This window comes from Scyliorhinus torazame, chromosome 11 (genome assembly GCF_047496885.1).
Source record: "Scyliorhinus torazame isolate Kashiwa2021f chromosome 11, sScyTor2.1, whole genome shotgun sequence".
In the NCBI taxonomy this organism is placed as follows: domain Eukaryota; kingdom Metazoa; phylum Chordata; class Chondrichthyes; order Carcharhiniformes; family Scyliorhinidae; genus Scyliorhinus; species Scyliorhinus torazame.
In genome coordinates, this window is record NC_092717.1 from 195454335 (window position 1) to 195470282 (window position 15948).

Here is a 15948-nt window from a genome sequence, read left to right on the forward strand (position 1 = left end):
AGCACTGTTTTTTTAACTTGGAAGACTGATTATTAAATTTAAAGCCCAGAAGTTATATTTTGTGACTGTTCCAATGGGTTTATCTACTTTCTACACACAATCATGTTTACTTTTAACAATCCAAAAGGGTGCCTGACCTCGCCCAAAGGGCGCCTTGCATCTCCCACAGGTGTCCAAAGGTCTACCTTGTCTGTCCAAACAAATCCACCAAGTTCAAATCAGCTCTCCATTGCGGCAACAATCTCGGCCCTAGTCTGGCTAATTACAGGCAGTTATCTTAACATTTTTGGTAGGGAAAACTTTCAGAGCTTTGAAGGATGAATTTGCCACATATAGTGATAGGACAAAATAGTTAGCAGCTAGAAAATATTTCAAAAGTGACAATCTGGTTTCACAGAATCACAAAAAAATACAGTGCAGAAAAGGCCCTTCGGCCCATCAAGTCTGCACCACTGCATGAAAGGCACCCGATCTGCCAATCCGAATCCCATTTGCCAGCACTTGTCTCATATCTTTGAATGTTAAGCCGTGCTAAGTACTCTTCCAGGCACTTTTTAAATGATATGAGGCAGCCCGGCAGCACGGTAGCATTGTGGATAGCGCAATTGCTTCACAGCTCCAGGGTCCCAGGTTTGATTCTGGCTTGGGTCACTGTCTGTGCGGAGCCTGCACATCCTCCCCGTGTGTGCATGGGTTTCCTCCGGGTGCTCCGGTTTCCTCCCACAGTCCAAAGATGTGCAGGTTAGGTGGATTGGCCATGATAAATTGCCCTTGGTGTCCAAAATTGCTCTTAGTGTTGGGTGGGGTTACTGGGTTATGGGGATAGGGTGGAGGTGTTGACCTTGGGTAGGGTGCTCTTTCCAATAGCCGGTGCAGACTCGATGGGCCGAATGGCTGCCTCCTGCACTGTAAATCCTATGAAACCCATCTCTACTATCCTCCCAGACAACGTGTTCCAGACCGTCACCATCCTCGGACTAAAAACGTTTTTCCTCAAATCCCCCCTGAACCTCCCGCCCATCACTCTGAACTTGTGTCCCTCGTAACCGACCTTTCAACTAAGGGGAACAGCTATTCCCTTTCCACCCTGTCAGTGCCCCTCATAATTATGTACACCTCGATCAGGCCGCCCCTCAGTCTTGCCTGCTCCAGCGAAAACAATCAAAGCCTATCCAACCTCTCTTCATAACTAAAATGTTCCATCCCAGGCAATATCCTGGTGAAACGCCTCTGCACCCGCACCAATGCAATCACATTCTTCCTAAAATGTGATGACCAGAACTGCACACAGTACTCCTGCTGTTCTATATATCTCCAGCATGACTTCTTGCTTTTGTAATCCATGCCAAGATTGATAAAGGCAAGTGTCCCATATGAGTTTTCACCACCCTATCAACTGCCCCTCTGCCTACAGAGATCTATTTAAAACACATGCGAAGGTCTCTTTGTTCCTCAGGACTTCCCAGCGTGGTGCCACTCATTGAATATTTCCTTGTCAAAATGCTCCTTCCAAAGTGTAACTCCTCACACTTTTCAGGATTAAATTCCATTCCGCCACTTTTCTGCCCATTTGGCCATCCCGTCTATATCTTCCTGCAACCAAAGACTCTCTGCCTCACTGTTAACCACCCGGCCTATCTTTGTGTCATATGCAAACTTACTGATCCTACCCTCACATAGTCATCTAAGTCATTGAGATAAATGACAAATAATAGGGAACCCAGCACAGATCTCTGTGGTATGCCACTGGACACTGGCTTCCAGTCACAAAAGCAGCCGTCTGTCATCACCCTCTGTTTCGTACAGCTCAGCCAGCTTTGAATCCACCTTCTCACGTTCCCCTGTATCCCATGTGCATTTGCCTTCTTTATAAGTCTCCCATGTGGGACCTTCTCAAATACTTTGCTGAAATTCATGAAAACTACATCAACTGCACAACTCTCATCTACACATGTGCTTAAAACTCAATTAAATTTATGACCTCCCTCTGATAAAGCCATGCTGACTATGCCTGATTAAACCTTGCCTCTCCAAGTGGAGCTAGAATCTCTTCTTCAGAAGTTTCTCCATTAGTTTCCCTACCACAGACTTGAGACTCACTGGCCTGTGGTTCCCTGGCTTATCCCTACAGCCTTTCTTAAATAGTGGGGCCACATTCGCGGTTCTCCAGTCCTCTGGCACCTCCCCAGTGGCCAGAGAAGAATTAAAAATTTGTATCAGGGCCGCTGCAATCTCCTCCCTCGCCTCTCACAGCAACCTGGGACACAATTCATCCAGACCTGAAGATTTCTCAACTTTTAAGCCTGCCAACACCTCCACTACCTGTCTCTCCCTATGACAACTTGTTCAATTACCTCAGTCTCTCTCCCAGAGTTCCATATCTGCCTCCTCATTGTCCTGGTTGAAGACAGATGTGCACCTACCAATGACCTCTGGCTTCACCCCCTTGACAACCCTCCGAATTTGCTGAGGAGGTCACACGTTAGATGGAGGAAAATGTAGGGTACATAGTCTTTATCTCGTTATAGATGAGTATGAAATTAGTGGGAGGATAGCACGCTGGATTAAGCATTGCTTCGAGAAGACAAATCAGAATAGGAAAATACATTTTCTCAGATAAATTGGAAGGGGTTAGTGGGTTCAGTTCTTGGGTCACTTCTGTTCTTTATACATTTTAATAGTTTAGATATAGACCCAGAGGGGGTAATGTTCAAATTTACCAATGTACGAAAATAGGATATATCACTTATTTGAGAAGATCAAATGCAGACAGTTATTGATAAGAAGGGGACATGGATTAAAACAGTTAAAGATGCAATTTGATGTCAGTATGTGTTTGGTGAGGCACTGGAGTTGGGATAAAAACAGTAATCCTACTTTGAATTGAAGGTCAGTGCTATGGAAGAGCAGAAAGATTTGGGGGCAATGGTTCACAGGACATTAGGTGTATCACTTCCATTTGATAAGGCAGTAAAAAAAGACTAATTGAATTTGAGGTTTTATCTCAAGGCATACAATAAAATGTCAAGAGGTAATGATACTATTTAAGACCTTAAGACCTCACTACTACAGTACTAGGCTGCACATTATAGAAAGGATATTAACGTAGGATGCCTAATATAAAGAAATATTGGGACATTGTTAGAACAATATAGATTAGGAGCTGAAATGGAAGTAGTGTTTAAAATGATGAAAGTGTGGGACAGGTTAGATAGAAATAGATTTAGAGAGTAGGGGAAATAATCTACACACAGTTGGGAAGCTGTGGTTTTCCCTTCAGATTAGTTGACGCAGATTCAAGTTCAGATTGGGATGGTTGGTGAAAGGATAAGAGAACAGGCTGGATGCTCGTGATTGCAACTGTTTGCTTGTAAAAAGGGTAAACATTAACACATTTTTGTTGGGTTGAATGGTCTGCTTTTCAATTTGCAAATTGTATATTTTGTGGTGTAGCTTAGAATTACTGCTAAAAAAGACTTACTATCAGTAGGCTTGTGTATCGAATGTTTAAAGACAATGGGTAGTTTGCTTTCATTGAAATGGTCAATTAACCTGATTGAGGTGTTCAGCTCCTGTGTAAATTGAAAGGAGGATCCCTCTGAATGAATTTAAAATGTCCGTATTTGCTCCAGGTATATAGGCCAGGTTCCCCGTTTTGACCCCGTCTCCAAATATTTCATTTAATTTCCTTATCTTGAGCATTGTGCCTTCATTGCCTTTTGTGACAGTTTCTTACTGCCTGAATATGACAAACATGCCCAAATTAGTTAACATAAGCACTTATTCAAAATCGAACAGATGGGAAACCAGGTTGACAACACCTTTGTCATTGATAATTCCAGTCAACCAAGCATGGGTCTTCTGCTATTAAATTGTACTTTTTCAGTTTGAATGTGGACAGGTTGTCATGTAACTAAAGTCATTTTCTATTGCTTGCGGAGTCCTTCTGCCCTTTGATTTGTGTAAAATACAAGTTGGGATGAATGCTGTTAGAGAGAGAAAAGTAATGTACGTACACACATGAGAAATAATCATAGGACACGGGCACTTTAATTCCCAATCATACAGTGCAGAAGAAGACCATTCGGCCTATTGAAGTCAGCACCGACCCTCCGAAAGAGCACCCACCCTGGCCCACTACCTTGCGTCATCGCTGTAACCCGTCCTAACCCACACATATTTGGACCGGAGGAAGCCCACGCAGACACAGGAAGAACGTACAAACTCCACACAGTCACCCAAGGCTGGAATTGAACCCGAGTCTTGGTGTTGTGAGGCTGCAATGGTAACCACTCTGCCACCGTGCTGCCCATTGACCATTCACCCAAGATTACTTGAATTTTAGATCCAATTTATTTACAAATTAGAATCGGGGCAGTGTTGGAACAGAATCATACTCTACCAATCCTTCAGTCCTGCTACTTTAAAACGCCATGGTTGGAACCCCTCCATCTCGCTGCATGATGTCATTAGAGCTGTATCCATATAATACACCTCATATCCATACACTACACCTCATATCCAAATACTACAATCAAATAGATCTGGAATAGTTTCTCTCCCTGTAATATCAATCTCCTTCACTGAGCTTGGAATGCTTAAAGAAACATTTGTAAGAAATATCTCAATAGCCAGTTACCACTAACATTGCTGTGCTGTTACAAAGAGCTGTGTGGAACAGCTCTCCTCTCATTTACAGAATTTACAGTACAGAAGGAAGCATTCAGCCCATCGAGTCTGCACCGGCCCTTAGAAAGAGCATCCTACTTAAGCCCCACACCTCCACCTTATCCCCGTAACCCAGTAACACCAATATTTTTGGACACTAAGGGCAATTTAGAATGGCCCATCCACCTAACTGCAAATCTTTGGACTGTGGGAGGAAACCGGAGCACCCGGAGGAAATCCACACACACACACAGGAGAACGTGCAGACTCCGCACAGACAGTGACCCGAACCGGAGCTGGGACCCTGGAGCTGTGAAGCAACTGTGCTGACCACTATGCTACCGTGCTGCCCATTCTAATCTAGCCAGGCTCTGACTCTCCAAGATCGGTCTGTTTACTGTATTTAATCATTATTATGTGCCCTAAGATGCAAATAGTCAATACACGAACTCTTGCCACTTTGGGTACCCATTATCAGGTTCCGGTGTACCAAGGTCAGGTGAAGCATAAACACATATAGAATAAAGCTTCCTCTTTACTCTGCTCGAAGAAAATGCCTCAGCACTAGTGTTAAAGAGTCTGAATACCCATCTGAGCATTCAGAAGAAGGAGCTGTGATAAAGTTTTCTTCTTCTTCTTTTGTCCCATTTGACAAAGGTTGGGCTTGGTTATAATTTCCTCCCTGCCGCAATCCCAAATCATTGCCTCCTTACCCTTTTTAGAAGTGCAGGTCTGTAAATTCTGGGTGACCTCAAGCTCAGACATATCTGTGATTGTCTGTTTGCTAAATAGTCTGCCAACCATCGCAGTTCAGGCTGTAAATAATGAGCGGGGTAGTATATGGACAGATCTCATAGACCAGCAAGCTCATAAGCGAGAATGGGAAATCATGTGTTAGAGTACACTCGGATGATGGGTGTCAAGTGTAGCTTAGTAGTAAAACTCTTACTTTTTGACAATAGGTTCAGGCTCTATTTCAGATTCTTGACCACAGAATCTAGGTTGGCAATTACATGCAGTACTGAGGAGGAGCCGTATTGTGTGCAGTGCTATCTTTTGGATGAGCCATTAAACTGCGGCCCTATCTGCCTCCTCAACTGGATGTAAAAGATCCCCTTACACTACTTTGAAGAAGGGCAGCGGAGTTATCCCTGGTATCCAAGCTAACATTTATCCCTCAACAACATCGCTAAAACTGATTACCCAGTCGTCATCACTTTGCTGTTTGTGGGACCTTGCTTTGCGCAAATTGTCTGTCACATTTCCTGCATTACAACAATGATTATATATCAAAAGAACTTTATTGGTAGTAGAGTACTTTACGATGTCCTGTGGTGGTGAAAGCAACTATATAAAGAATTTCCGGTTTTTTTTTTTTGCAATAGCTGTGGTGTAGCGAATAGGTCAGAAAACCAAGTTGTAGGTTTTGAAAAAAGAAAGCATGTGCATATGGAAAACAGGCTCCATTGCACAGGCAGCAAAGACAGCAAATAACTGACTTTTATTTGTTGAGTTGCAATGATCAAAATTAACCTAGTTGCTGCTACCCTATAAACCGAACTACGAGATTCAAAACCGATGAATCATTTTCACTGTCAACTTCAAATAGGAGCAGCGTGCAGATTTACATTACTTTCCTTGGTAGTTTTATCTGTGATTATTCATCTCTAATCAAATGAGAAATAGTCTAATATATGAGAAGAAAGACCATTAGTGCTACATTCATAGAGAAAATGATGGCAATGCGAAGGCATTAGCGAGAGGTGGTAGCAGAGTGATTGGACAACATTAAAATACACATGGAGGCTATGTTTGTGAATGTTATCTCTCAGTCCCATGAAGCTGAAGAACAGAAGGGGATGATGCCCTGGGCCAAACAGAACATGACCATGATGGCACCAGGGGAGAATCTGTGATGTCAACAGATAAAGTTGCATGTTTCCATCATTTTTCTGTTCCTGCAGTTCAGGATCGGTTAAAAGGAATGGGCTCAATGTAGTTTTCCTCATTCTATATTTTACTTTCTAATCAATTAAGTGCAATGTTCAAAGTGTTGATCAATCACAGTCATGTTGGTCCCTATGTTAATATTCAATCAGTTAAAATATGTTCTTGCAGATGTATATACAGCTTTGATTTTATAACTTGTAACCCCCCTCCAGAAGGTTTTGTTGAATTATTATGGTTTTCCATTTCTCTTTATGGGGAAGGAATTGATGTGGAGAATAGAGTTTTGCACTTGGTTCTCTTGCTCAAGTCTGCTGTTGTTATCAGTATGTGTGGAGTTCCTAATCAGCTTTATGCAGCTGATTTCAGATATACAGCATTTTGTATTTGAGGAAACTTAAGTGACCTGGGTCCACATTGCACAGCATAGTGAGTGAAATGAAATGAAAGTCGCCATCGTCCCTGAGGACCGTAGGCTGCTCTCTCCTTTAAGAGAGAGCTGACTGGCGGTGATTTAACCTGAGAGTCACCATATCTCAGGTGAGATATGGCTAACCTCGCCTGGTATGGGAATTGAACCCGCGCTGTTGAGGTCGCTCCTCATCAGGAACCAGCTAACTGACCCCCAAAACCTATTGAGGCGATGAGATAGTTGAAGAGCAGATGGTTCAGTAACAAAGCTACAGATTGTAAGAGGAAGGATAGACTGAAGCAGTCTGACTTTTATTTTTGCTCTCCTTCCCTTCCTTCAAACAGTCAGGTTGGAAGCTGATTTCGATAGCAGTGGTCTCTATTTTTCCAGCGGCCTGACCAAAGCTGTTGCTCATCGACACATTGCAAGGTTAGTTAATGCATTTCTTCATTGTCTTAGTTAATGATCAGTTCATCTTTATTTCATTTTCTGGATCTTCATGATTTGTGTGTTGTGGGGAACTGTTAATGTTAAATGTATTGTTGGAGGTTGAATCTTTCTTTGAGTACAATCAATGCCAATTGTACATTAATCTATTGTGTCTCAGCAACGCTGGTATAAAAGGCAGTCCTGGGAAATATTGCCTTGGCTGCATATGTTTTTGCACCACAGCATCCGATGGTATGGCAGACCCACATACAGATTGAAAGTGGCAGGTGATTCGAAGTGAAATGTCCAGATGGTCTGCAAAGCGGTCAATTAATCTGCATTTAGTCTTCCCAATGCATAGGAGACCCCATTGTAAGCAGTGAATACAGTGTACTAAATTTAAAAAGTGTTTGGGGCCTTGGACAGTGAAAAGAGAGCAGTTAAAGATGTTGTATCTCCTGCACTTGCATGGAAAGATGTTATGGGAATGGAAGAGAGCTTAGGGGTCATAAAGGAGTGGACCATGGTTTCATGAGGGTGCAGTCCCTTTGGAATGTGAAAGGAGGAGGGGAAGATGTGTATGTTGATGGCATCACACTAGAGGTGGTAAAGGTGGAGGTTGATGCATTGAATGTGGAAGCCAAGGACAAGGGGAACTGTATTGTGGTTCTGAGAAGTGGGGAAGGGGTGGAAGCAGAAGTGTGGAAATGGAGTAGACATGGTTTGGGGGGCTGTTAACCTGTTGAGGGAATAGGATGACATCTGAAACACTGGCATGGAAAGCATGCACAATAAGAACAGATGAGATGGAGGCAGAGATACTGGGAGATGAATAGCATCCTTCAGGAAGCTGGGTATGAGGAAGTGCAGTCAGGGAGACAGTGGGATTCTAGTAGATATTGGTTGATAGTACAGGCAAGTTGAAGAAGGCAAGTGTTGGAAATCGACTATGCGAATGCAGTGAAAGGTGGAAATGGAAACATAGTGAATGAAACTTTCCAGTTTAGGGTGAGGGCAAGAAACAGCACCAATACAGTCATCTATATGCCAGAAACAAATTAAGGAAGGGGATTGAAGCAAGTTTCCCCGAGCTGTGCGACCGTATTGAAACACTGAGGTTTCCGCACAAGCCAAGCGCAAGTTGACCTCTTTAACGCTTGCGCTGTCATTCAAAATTTTGTAAATGCTCTGTGCATTTAAACAAATCGGGAGTGCTGTACAAAGTAATTAGTGGATGCAATGGGCCTGAGTAGGACTGGAATAAAAATTATTCCATATGTTCTACAAAAAAGCAAGTATCACTAGGATGCATACGAGGTCCCATCGCAACATCTCTTATATGGCAGAGGTAAGTGGAATCTAAGGTGAAGTTGTTCAATGTGGGAACAAGTTCAACAAAGTAGTGGTGGGCAGGAAATATTGGACTTTCACTCAAGGAAGAAATGGCACCAGACTAGTAGAATGAGGAATGGAAGCGTCAAGGGAGTGAAGATGAAAAGAAGAAAACTAGGGTCAGGAAACTGTTAGTGACTGGAAGAGCCAGAGATGTAGGTGGGAAGAGACTGGACAGGAGAAAAATGTAGAGCCCAGATGGGACGCAAGTTCAAGAACAGGAAGAATAGTTCAAGAGCAAGTTTAGGCAAAATGATAGGCCAATCAGACATGTCCACGTTAGGGATTTTGGAAAGAAGGTAGAAATGGAACGAGGTTGGAGGTTGGGGAGGGAAAATGGTCTGAGGAGATATGTTATTGACAGTTTTGGAAACTATGGCTTAATGTTCAGTGGTGAGGTCAAGGGGAAGGTTAGAATGAAGTGTCAGAGAGCTGGCATTCTGCATCCACAAGGTCAGTTTGCCAATTAGATTTGGTGATCTTGGGCTTGGACCTTGGAGTGTTGCAAGTTCAAAGGGATATAAATTGTAGTGGGTGAGGGGAGCAGAGAAATTGAGGCAGCTGATATCACCCCAGCAGTTCTCATTGAAAAGATCTAGAGAAGATAATATACCAGAGGGGGGGGGGGGTTTGTTTGAACGGAAGATTCCCGGCCAAAGGAATAGGTGTGGAATCAAATACCTCAAAAGATCACCACATTTTCATTTTACCTTTTTGCCAGGAGTATGTTGTACTTCAATATTTAAAAAGCCACTCCCCTCTCTTTAATTCACCACCAGATTTGCTAACTGTGGGTCTACAAGACTATCTTCCTGCCACTCTGATTGCTCTTCCAAGTGAGACTACAAGCCCACTCTATGCTGCACATGTGGCAGGTGTTCTCTCCTGGTTCGCACCAAGCCTTCCACTTGTCGCCTTTACTCACTCTTGTACAAACTCTCTGTAAAATGTCTACAGACCCCCATTTTGAGAAACACTAGAATTAGATTATTGCTGATCTGTATGTCAGCCCGTTTACCCTCCGTTGCTCCTTTGATATCCTTACATCGATTTCAGTCTTGAAAATTTCAATAGACCCTGCACCGCACCCGTTGGTGGGGAAGAGTTCCAAATTCCTACTACCTTTTGTGTGAAGTTACCCTTCCTGATTTCAGTCATGAATGTCCTGGTTCTATTTTAAGGTTATGCCCTCTTGTTCTGGATTGCACCACCAGAAGAAATTAATCTTATTTTATTTTTAAAATAAATTTAGAGCACCCAATTTTTTTTTTTCCAATTAAGGGGCGATTTAGAGTGGCCAATCCACCTACCCTGCACACATCTTTGGGTTGTGGGGGTGAGACCCACGCAGGCATGGGGAGAATGTGCAAACTCCACACGGACAGTGACCCCGGACCGGGATTGAACCCGGGTCTTTGGCACCGTGAGGCAGCGGTGCTAACCACTACACCAGCATGCTGCCCCCACACCATCAGAAGAAATAAAGTATTTATCTACTCTCTCTGTTTGTCATGTTAAACATATCCATTAGATCAACCATTTAAACTCAAGGGATTGTAAACCAATTTTATGCAACCTGTCCTGATAATTTAATTCTAATAGCTCCAGTATCATTCTAGTGAATCTAATCTATTGAAGGCCGATATATCCCGCTTGAGGTGTTGTAACCAGAATTGAACGGAGTATTCCAGATGGGGTATGACCAAGGCTCTTTACACTGAAGCATAACTTCCTGCTCTTTACTTCCCTTAAGCTAAAGACCAACATTCCATTTTTGATTTATTTGATGTTTTGTAACTTCCCACTAGCGTTTAGAAACCCACTGTCTTGCAACTGCTTTGTTTACAAGCAAAGTATATCGTCAGGATTCATGATGCCTGTAAGTCTGCACCAACAGATGAGACCTGGGCCATAGAATGCTGGGATGCAGGCTGGCCACAATTCGGAACATGGCAACTGAAGTAGGCCATGCTGCCATCAATGAGGTGCCATCTGGAGACCAGGAGCTTCCCAACAAGGCAAGAGGTCTTGGAAAAAAAAGCTGGGAGCATACAGGTACAGGGTGACTCTGTTCCAGCCCCATAATCATGAACAGAATCCCTGTAGTGCAGAAAGAGGCCACTCGGCTCATTAAGTCTGCACCGACCTTCCGACAGAGCACCCTGCTTAGGCCAACTCCCCCACCCTATCCCCATACCCTTGTAACCCCACCAAGCCTTTGGACACCAAGGGGCAATTTAGTCAATCCACCTAACCTGCACACCTTTGGACTGTGGGAGGAAACCGGAGCACCCGGAGGAACCCCACGCAGACACTGGGAGAACGTGCAAACTCCGCACAGTCCCCTGAGGTCGGAATCAAACCCAGGTCCCTGGCGCTGAGGCAGCAGTGCTAAGCACCATGCCACCCTCTCCTTCCTGCCAAACGCAATGGTTAAAAAAAATAGAAAAGGTTTAGAAGAGAATAATAGCTACAGGTGTGGAGAAGCTTGAATGGAGAAACCAGTAGGACCTTCTAAAAAAATTCTGAAATATTTTGCAGACTATAGGGGCAACCTTATCTTTGGGATTGTTCTTATGGATTTGAATGCAATTAAGCTCATTAAGGGTGTTTCCTAATCCCAAGCTATTTAGGCCATTATACATTGTTTCCCTCAGTCATGAATCCAGGCAGCCTTCCAAGAGTAAACCAACCAGATGAGCTAGAGTAACTGTGGGTTGTGCTTGCTCCCTGTGTACAAGAGGCTGTTTGCACTTTGTTTTTTTTCCTCGTGCCTTGTGTGATGCCAGTGCACCCAAAATGTTGAGCTTGCAATGGAAGGAATTACCAGTTGCTCTTGTCTTCACTGTGCACATGTCTCCCTCAGTTAGATTTTGCTTTTGAAGTTATCCATTTAATTTTATAGAGTTAAATTACATTAACATTTATTGGAAAGTTTCCTATAACCTAACTAAGTATCGTGTGCCCGTAGTCGTGCTGTGCAGCGTAGCTTGACCATAATCCGACTGGCCAAGCAGAAGAAATCCAAGAAGAAAGAATACTGCATGTACTACAACAGATTCGGAAAGTGTAATCGAGGGGACAGTTGTCCTTACATACATGACCCTGAAAAAGTTGCAGTCTGCACAAGGTGGGTTTATATTACTGAATTTGATTTTTATTAACCATATACTGGGTGAAATTTATTTTGCTGATCAAAAAGAAATAACATTATAACATTTAAAAATGAGAACAATTGAGGATATTTACAGAGACATTCAGCATGCACCAAGAGAGTGCAAAGTGGAAACCCCATTGGTTTGCAGGACTGAGTTTATATCAGATGTCAGAATAATGCAGAGGGAAATTTGGATGGCACTGTTCCCATGTTAAACCAGACTCGGTTTGTCTGTATATAGCTGGTGTATATGACATTGCAAGGGGACACCTCAATGCTGCAAACTTCCATTTTATCTGAGCTGTATCAACCAACTAGTTTAATTTCTCTGCTTATTTTAGTGGTATTATATTCATTATGCAAAGTGACTGCTGTGCAGTCAAAACAGCACTACTTGGAACATCGCAGACATTTCACTTTTAGGGCCATAGGAAGCCACAGGGCAGTTTTTAATCTCTACTTTCTTTCTGGCAGATTCCTACGTGGAACATGCAAAAAAACTGATGGGACATGCCCTTTTTCACATAAAGTTTCAAAAGATAAGGTAAGGATTATTTTTGTATCAAAAGAAATCATCTTGAACAATTGTCACTTTCATTAAGACCGATTTCTTAATGCTGCATTGATGGTTAAGTTGACAAGTGTATCATACTTTCACACAACGAATAACCTAGCCTGTGCTGACCATTCTTGTGACAGTTACATAGAAACATACACAGAAAATAGAAGCAGGGGTAGGCCAGTCAGCCCTTCGAGCCTGTTCCGCTATTCACTCTGAATATGGCTGATCATCAGATTCAATACTCTGATCCTGCCTCCCTCCTCTCTCTCTCTCTCTCTCTCTCTTCTCCCCCCCCCCCCCCCCCTGCCCAGCCCTAAGAGCTATATCTAATTTCTTCTTGAAATTACACAACGTTTTGGCCTCAGCTACTTTCTGTGGTAGTGATTTCCACAGATTCACCACTCTCTGGGTGAAGACATTTCTCCTCACCTCCGTCCTAAAAGGCTTACTCCTTATCCTCAATCTTTGGCCCCTGGTTCTGGACTCTGCTGTACCTGCGCGCTTATTTCCAGTGACTGTTTGCAAGAGGACACCTAGGTCTCGCTGAATATCCAAAATAATAATCTGCCTTCAAGTGGATAACTTCACATTTATCCACATTACACTGCATCTGCCATGCATATGCCCACTCACTCAGCCTGTCCAAATCCCGCTGTAGCATCTCTGCATCCTCCTCACAGCTCACCCTCCCACCCAACTTTGTATCATCTGCAAATTTGGGGATAATACATTTAGTTCCCTTGTCTAAATCATTAATATATAATGTGAAGGGTTGGGGTCGTAGAACGGATCTCTGCGGTATCCCACTAGTCACTGACTGCCAATCAGAAACCCCCCCCATTTATTCCAACTCTCTGCCTCCTGTCTACTAACCAGCTTTTGTCCATCTCAAGACACCATCCACAATCCCATGCGCTTTAACTTTATATAGTAATCTGCTCTGTGAAACCTTGTCGAAAGCCTTCTGAAAGTCTAAAGAAATCACATCCATTGGTTCTCCATGGTCAACACTACTAGTTACATCAGTTATACGGATTGGCTAATTCACCTCACCGCCCGTAAAACAGGAATGGGGTAACTCAACCAGGGCTTCTCCTTGTGATCACCGCAGAATGATTGAGCCTGGAATGTGGACAATGGAATCAAACATGCCTGTAATGTCCCTTCCCTAATCGTTGTGATTAATGAAGGTCACTATGAAATTGCCTAAGAGACAGAGAGCAGTGGTCAATAATTGATTGTTTACAAACTGGAAGGGAGTATGCAGTGGTGTTAGGACCCTTTCTCTTTTTGATATATATCAATGACCTGGACTTTCATAGAATCATAGAATTTACAGTGCAGAAGGAGGCCATTCAGCCCATCGAGTCTCCACCAGCTCTTTAAAAGAGCACCCTACCCAAGCCCACACCTCCACCCTATCCCCATCACCCAGTAACCCCACCCAACACTAAGGACAATTTTGGATACTCAGGGCAATTTAGCATGGCCAATCCACCTAACCTGCACATCTTTGGACTGTGGGAGGAAACCGGAGCACCCGGAGGAAACCCACGCACACACAGGGAGAACGTGCAGACTCCACACAGACAGTGACCCAAGCCGGGAATCAAACCTGGGACCCTGGAGCTGTGAAGCAATTGTGCTATCCACTATGCTACCATGCTGCCCCTTTGGAAGTATAGGAAACCATGAGGAGGATAGAAACAGACTTGTAAAGGACATTGACTGCAGAAATGGGCAGACAACTGGCAGATGAAATATAACACAGACGTGTGAAGTGATACATTTTGATAAGGATAAGGAGCAACAATTAATATAAGTTAAATTGTATAAAGGAGGTATAGGAATAGAGACAGGAAATAAATCTTTGAAAGTGGCAATGAAAGTTCAAAGACATGTCAAAAAGGTGTTAGGATTCTTGGCTTTATTGTTTGAAGCAGAGAGGACGAAAGAAAGGAAATTATGCAAAAACATTTTTTTAAAAACACCAGTTAAGCTGGTATATTGTGCCCAATTATGGGCACCACATTTTAGGAAAAATGCTGAGGCTTAGAGAAGATGCAGAAGAGATTTATTATGCTGGTACCAAGGGTAGAAACATCAGTTAAGTAAAGAGACCAGAGAAATTGGAAGAAGAAATGAAAAAGAGATTTGATGGAGCGGAGTTCAAAATCATGTACTGTTTTGATAGTTTAAGTAGGGAGAAACTATTTTCAGTGGCAGGAAGATCAGTAACAGAGGATACAGATTTAAGGATCAGCAGAACTAGAGACAACATCAGATTTTTTTTAACAACACAAAGCACAGAAAAGTATTTTTTTGAAGTGTGGTCATTGTTGTAATGTAGGAAATGTAACATTCAGTTTGCACACAGCAATCTTGCACATGGCAATCTCTCAAACAGCAGTGTGACGATGACCAGGGTAATCTGTTTTTATGATATTGATTCATGGATAAATATTGGCCAGGACAGAAGGGAATAACTCCCCTGCTCAAGAATAGGGGCTGGTTTATACAGTAGGCTAAACAGCTGGCTTGTAAAGCAGAACAAGGCCAGCAGCACGGGTTCAATTCTCGTACCAGCCTCCCAGAACAGGCGCCGGAATGTGGCGACTAGGGGCTTTTCACAGTAACTTAATTTGAAGCCTACTTGTGACAATAAGCGATTTTCATTTCATTTCATTTCATTTTAATAGTGCTGTGGTATATTTTACATCCACTTTAGGTGGCAGCCAGAGGCTCATTTAAATCCTCATCTGAAGAATCCTACCTCTGATATTGCAGCACACCTTAATGCCGCTCTGAATTGCCAGCCTAGGTCCTTGTGCCCAAGTGTCTGTAGGGAACTTAAACTCAACCTGTGAACTCAGAGGCAAGAGGTTACAGCTGATACTACAGCCTCTTCTGTGTACATTATGCTCTGATTTTAACACTTGCATCACAGACTATTCATGAAGAAAGACCACTGGAGCAAAGGCAGCTGATGGCAGTGGCAATTGTAGAAAGTACGAGTCAGCATCTCTTGGAAGAGAGGAGAGAAAATTGGCAATGGGGAAGAAAGTAATTTTGCTAGTAGATTTGCTAATCAACTTGAAATGCAGCAGAATCTAGCACTTAGCTCAGTGGTGGGCAACCTGCGGTCCGGGCAACCATTGCCCACGCACAGGGTTGCCACATTTTGTTGATTTCCATTTGCAAAGATTTTTTCCTTTTGGTATGATTAAAGTGATTCGCGCGTAAAACAAGGGCAAGTGAAGTGTGCTGATTGCACACAACATTGACTGTGAGAACCGTGCGCTCCCTCTGCATCCAAAATATTAATTCTCGTTTGTTTTTACCATTTCAAGTTGACAGTTTATTGATGTATAAATGATTAAG

The 15948-nt window shown here is 43.0% G+C and overlaps 1 protein-coding gene across 2 annotated transcripts in view; it reads left to right on the plus strand.

The window, feature by feature from the left end:
- zc3h3 (zinc finger CCCH-type containing 3) overlaps nt 1–15948 on the plus strand; it is a 419425-nt gene that overhangs the window by 252550 nt on the left and 150927 nt on the right. For both annotated transcript variants that reach the window (XM_072468220.1, XM_072468221.1), the window contains exons 6-8: nt 7372–7456; nt 11820–11978; nt 12480–12549. In XM_072468220.1, the coding sequence (XP_072324321.1) occupies nt 7372–7456; nt 11820–11978; nt 12480–12549 (314 nt within the window). The remainder of the gene's footprint in view (nt 1–7371; nt 7457–11819; nt 11979–12479; nt 12550–15948) is intronic.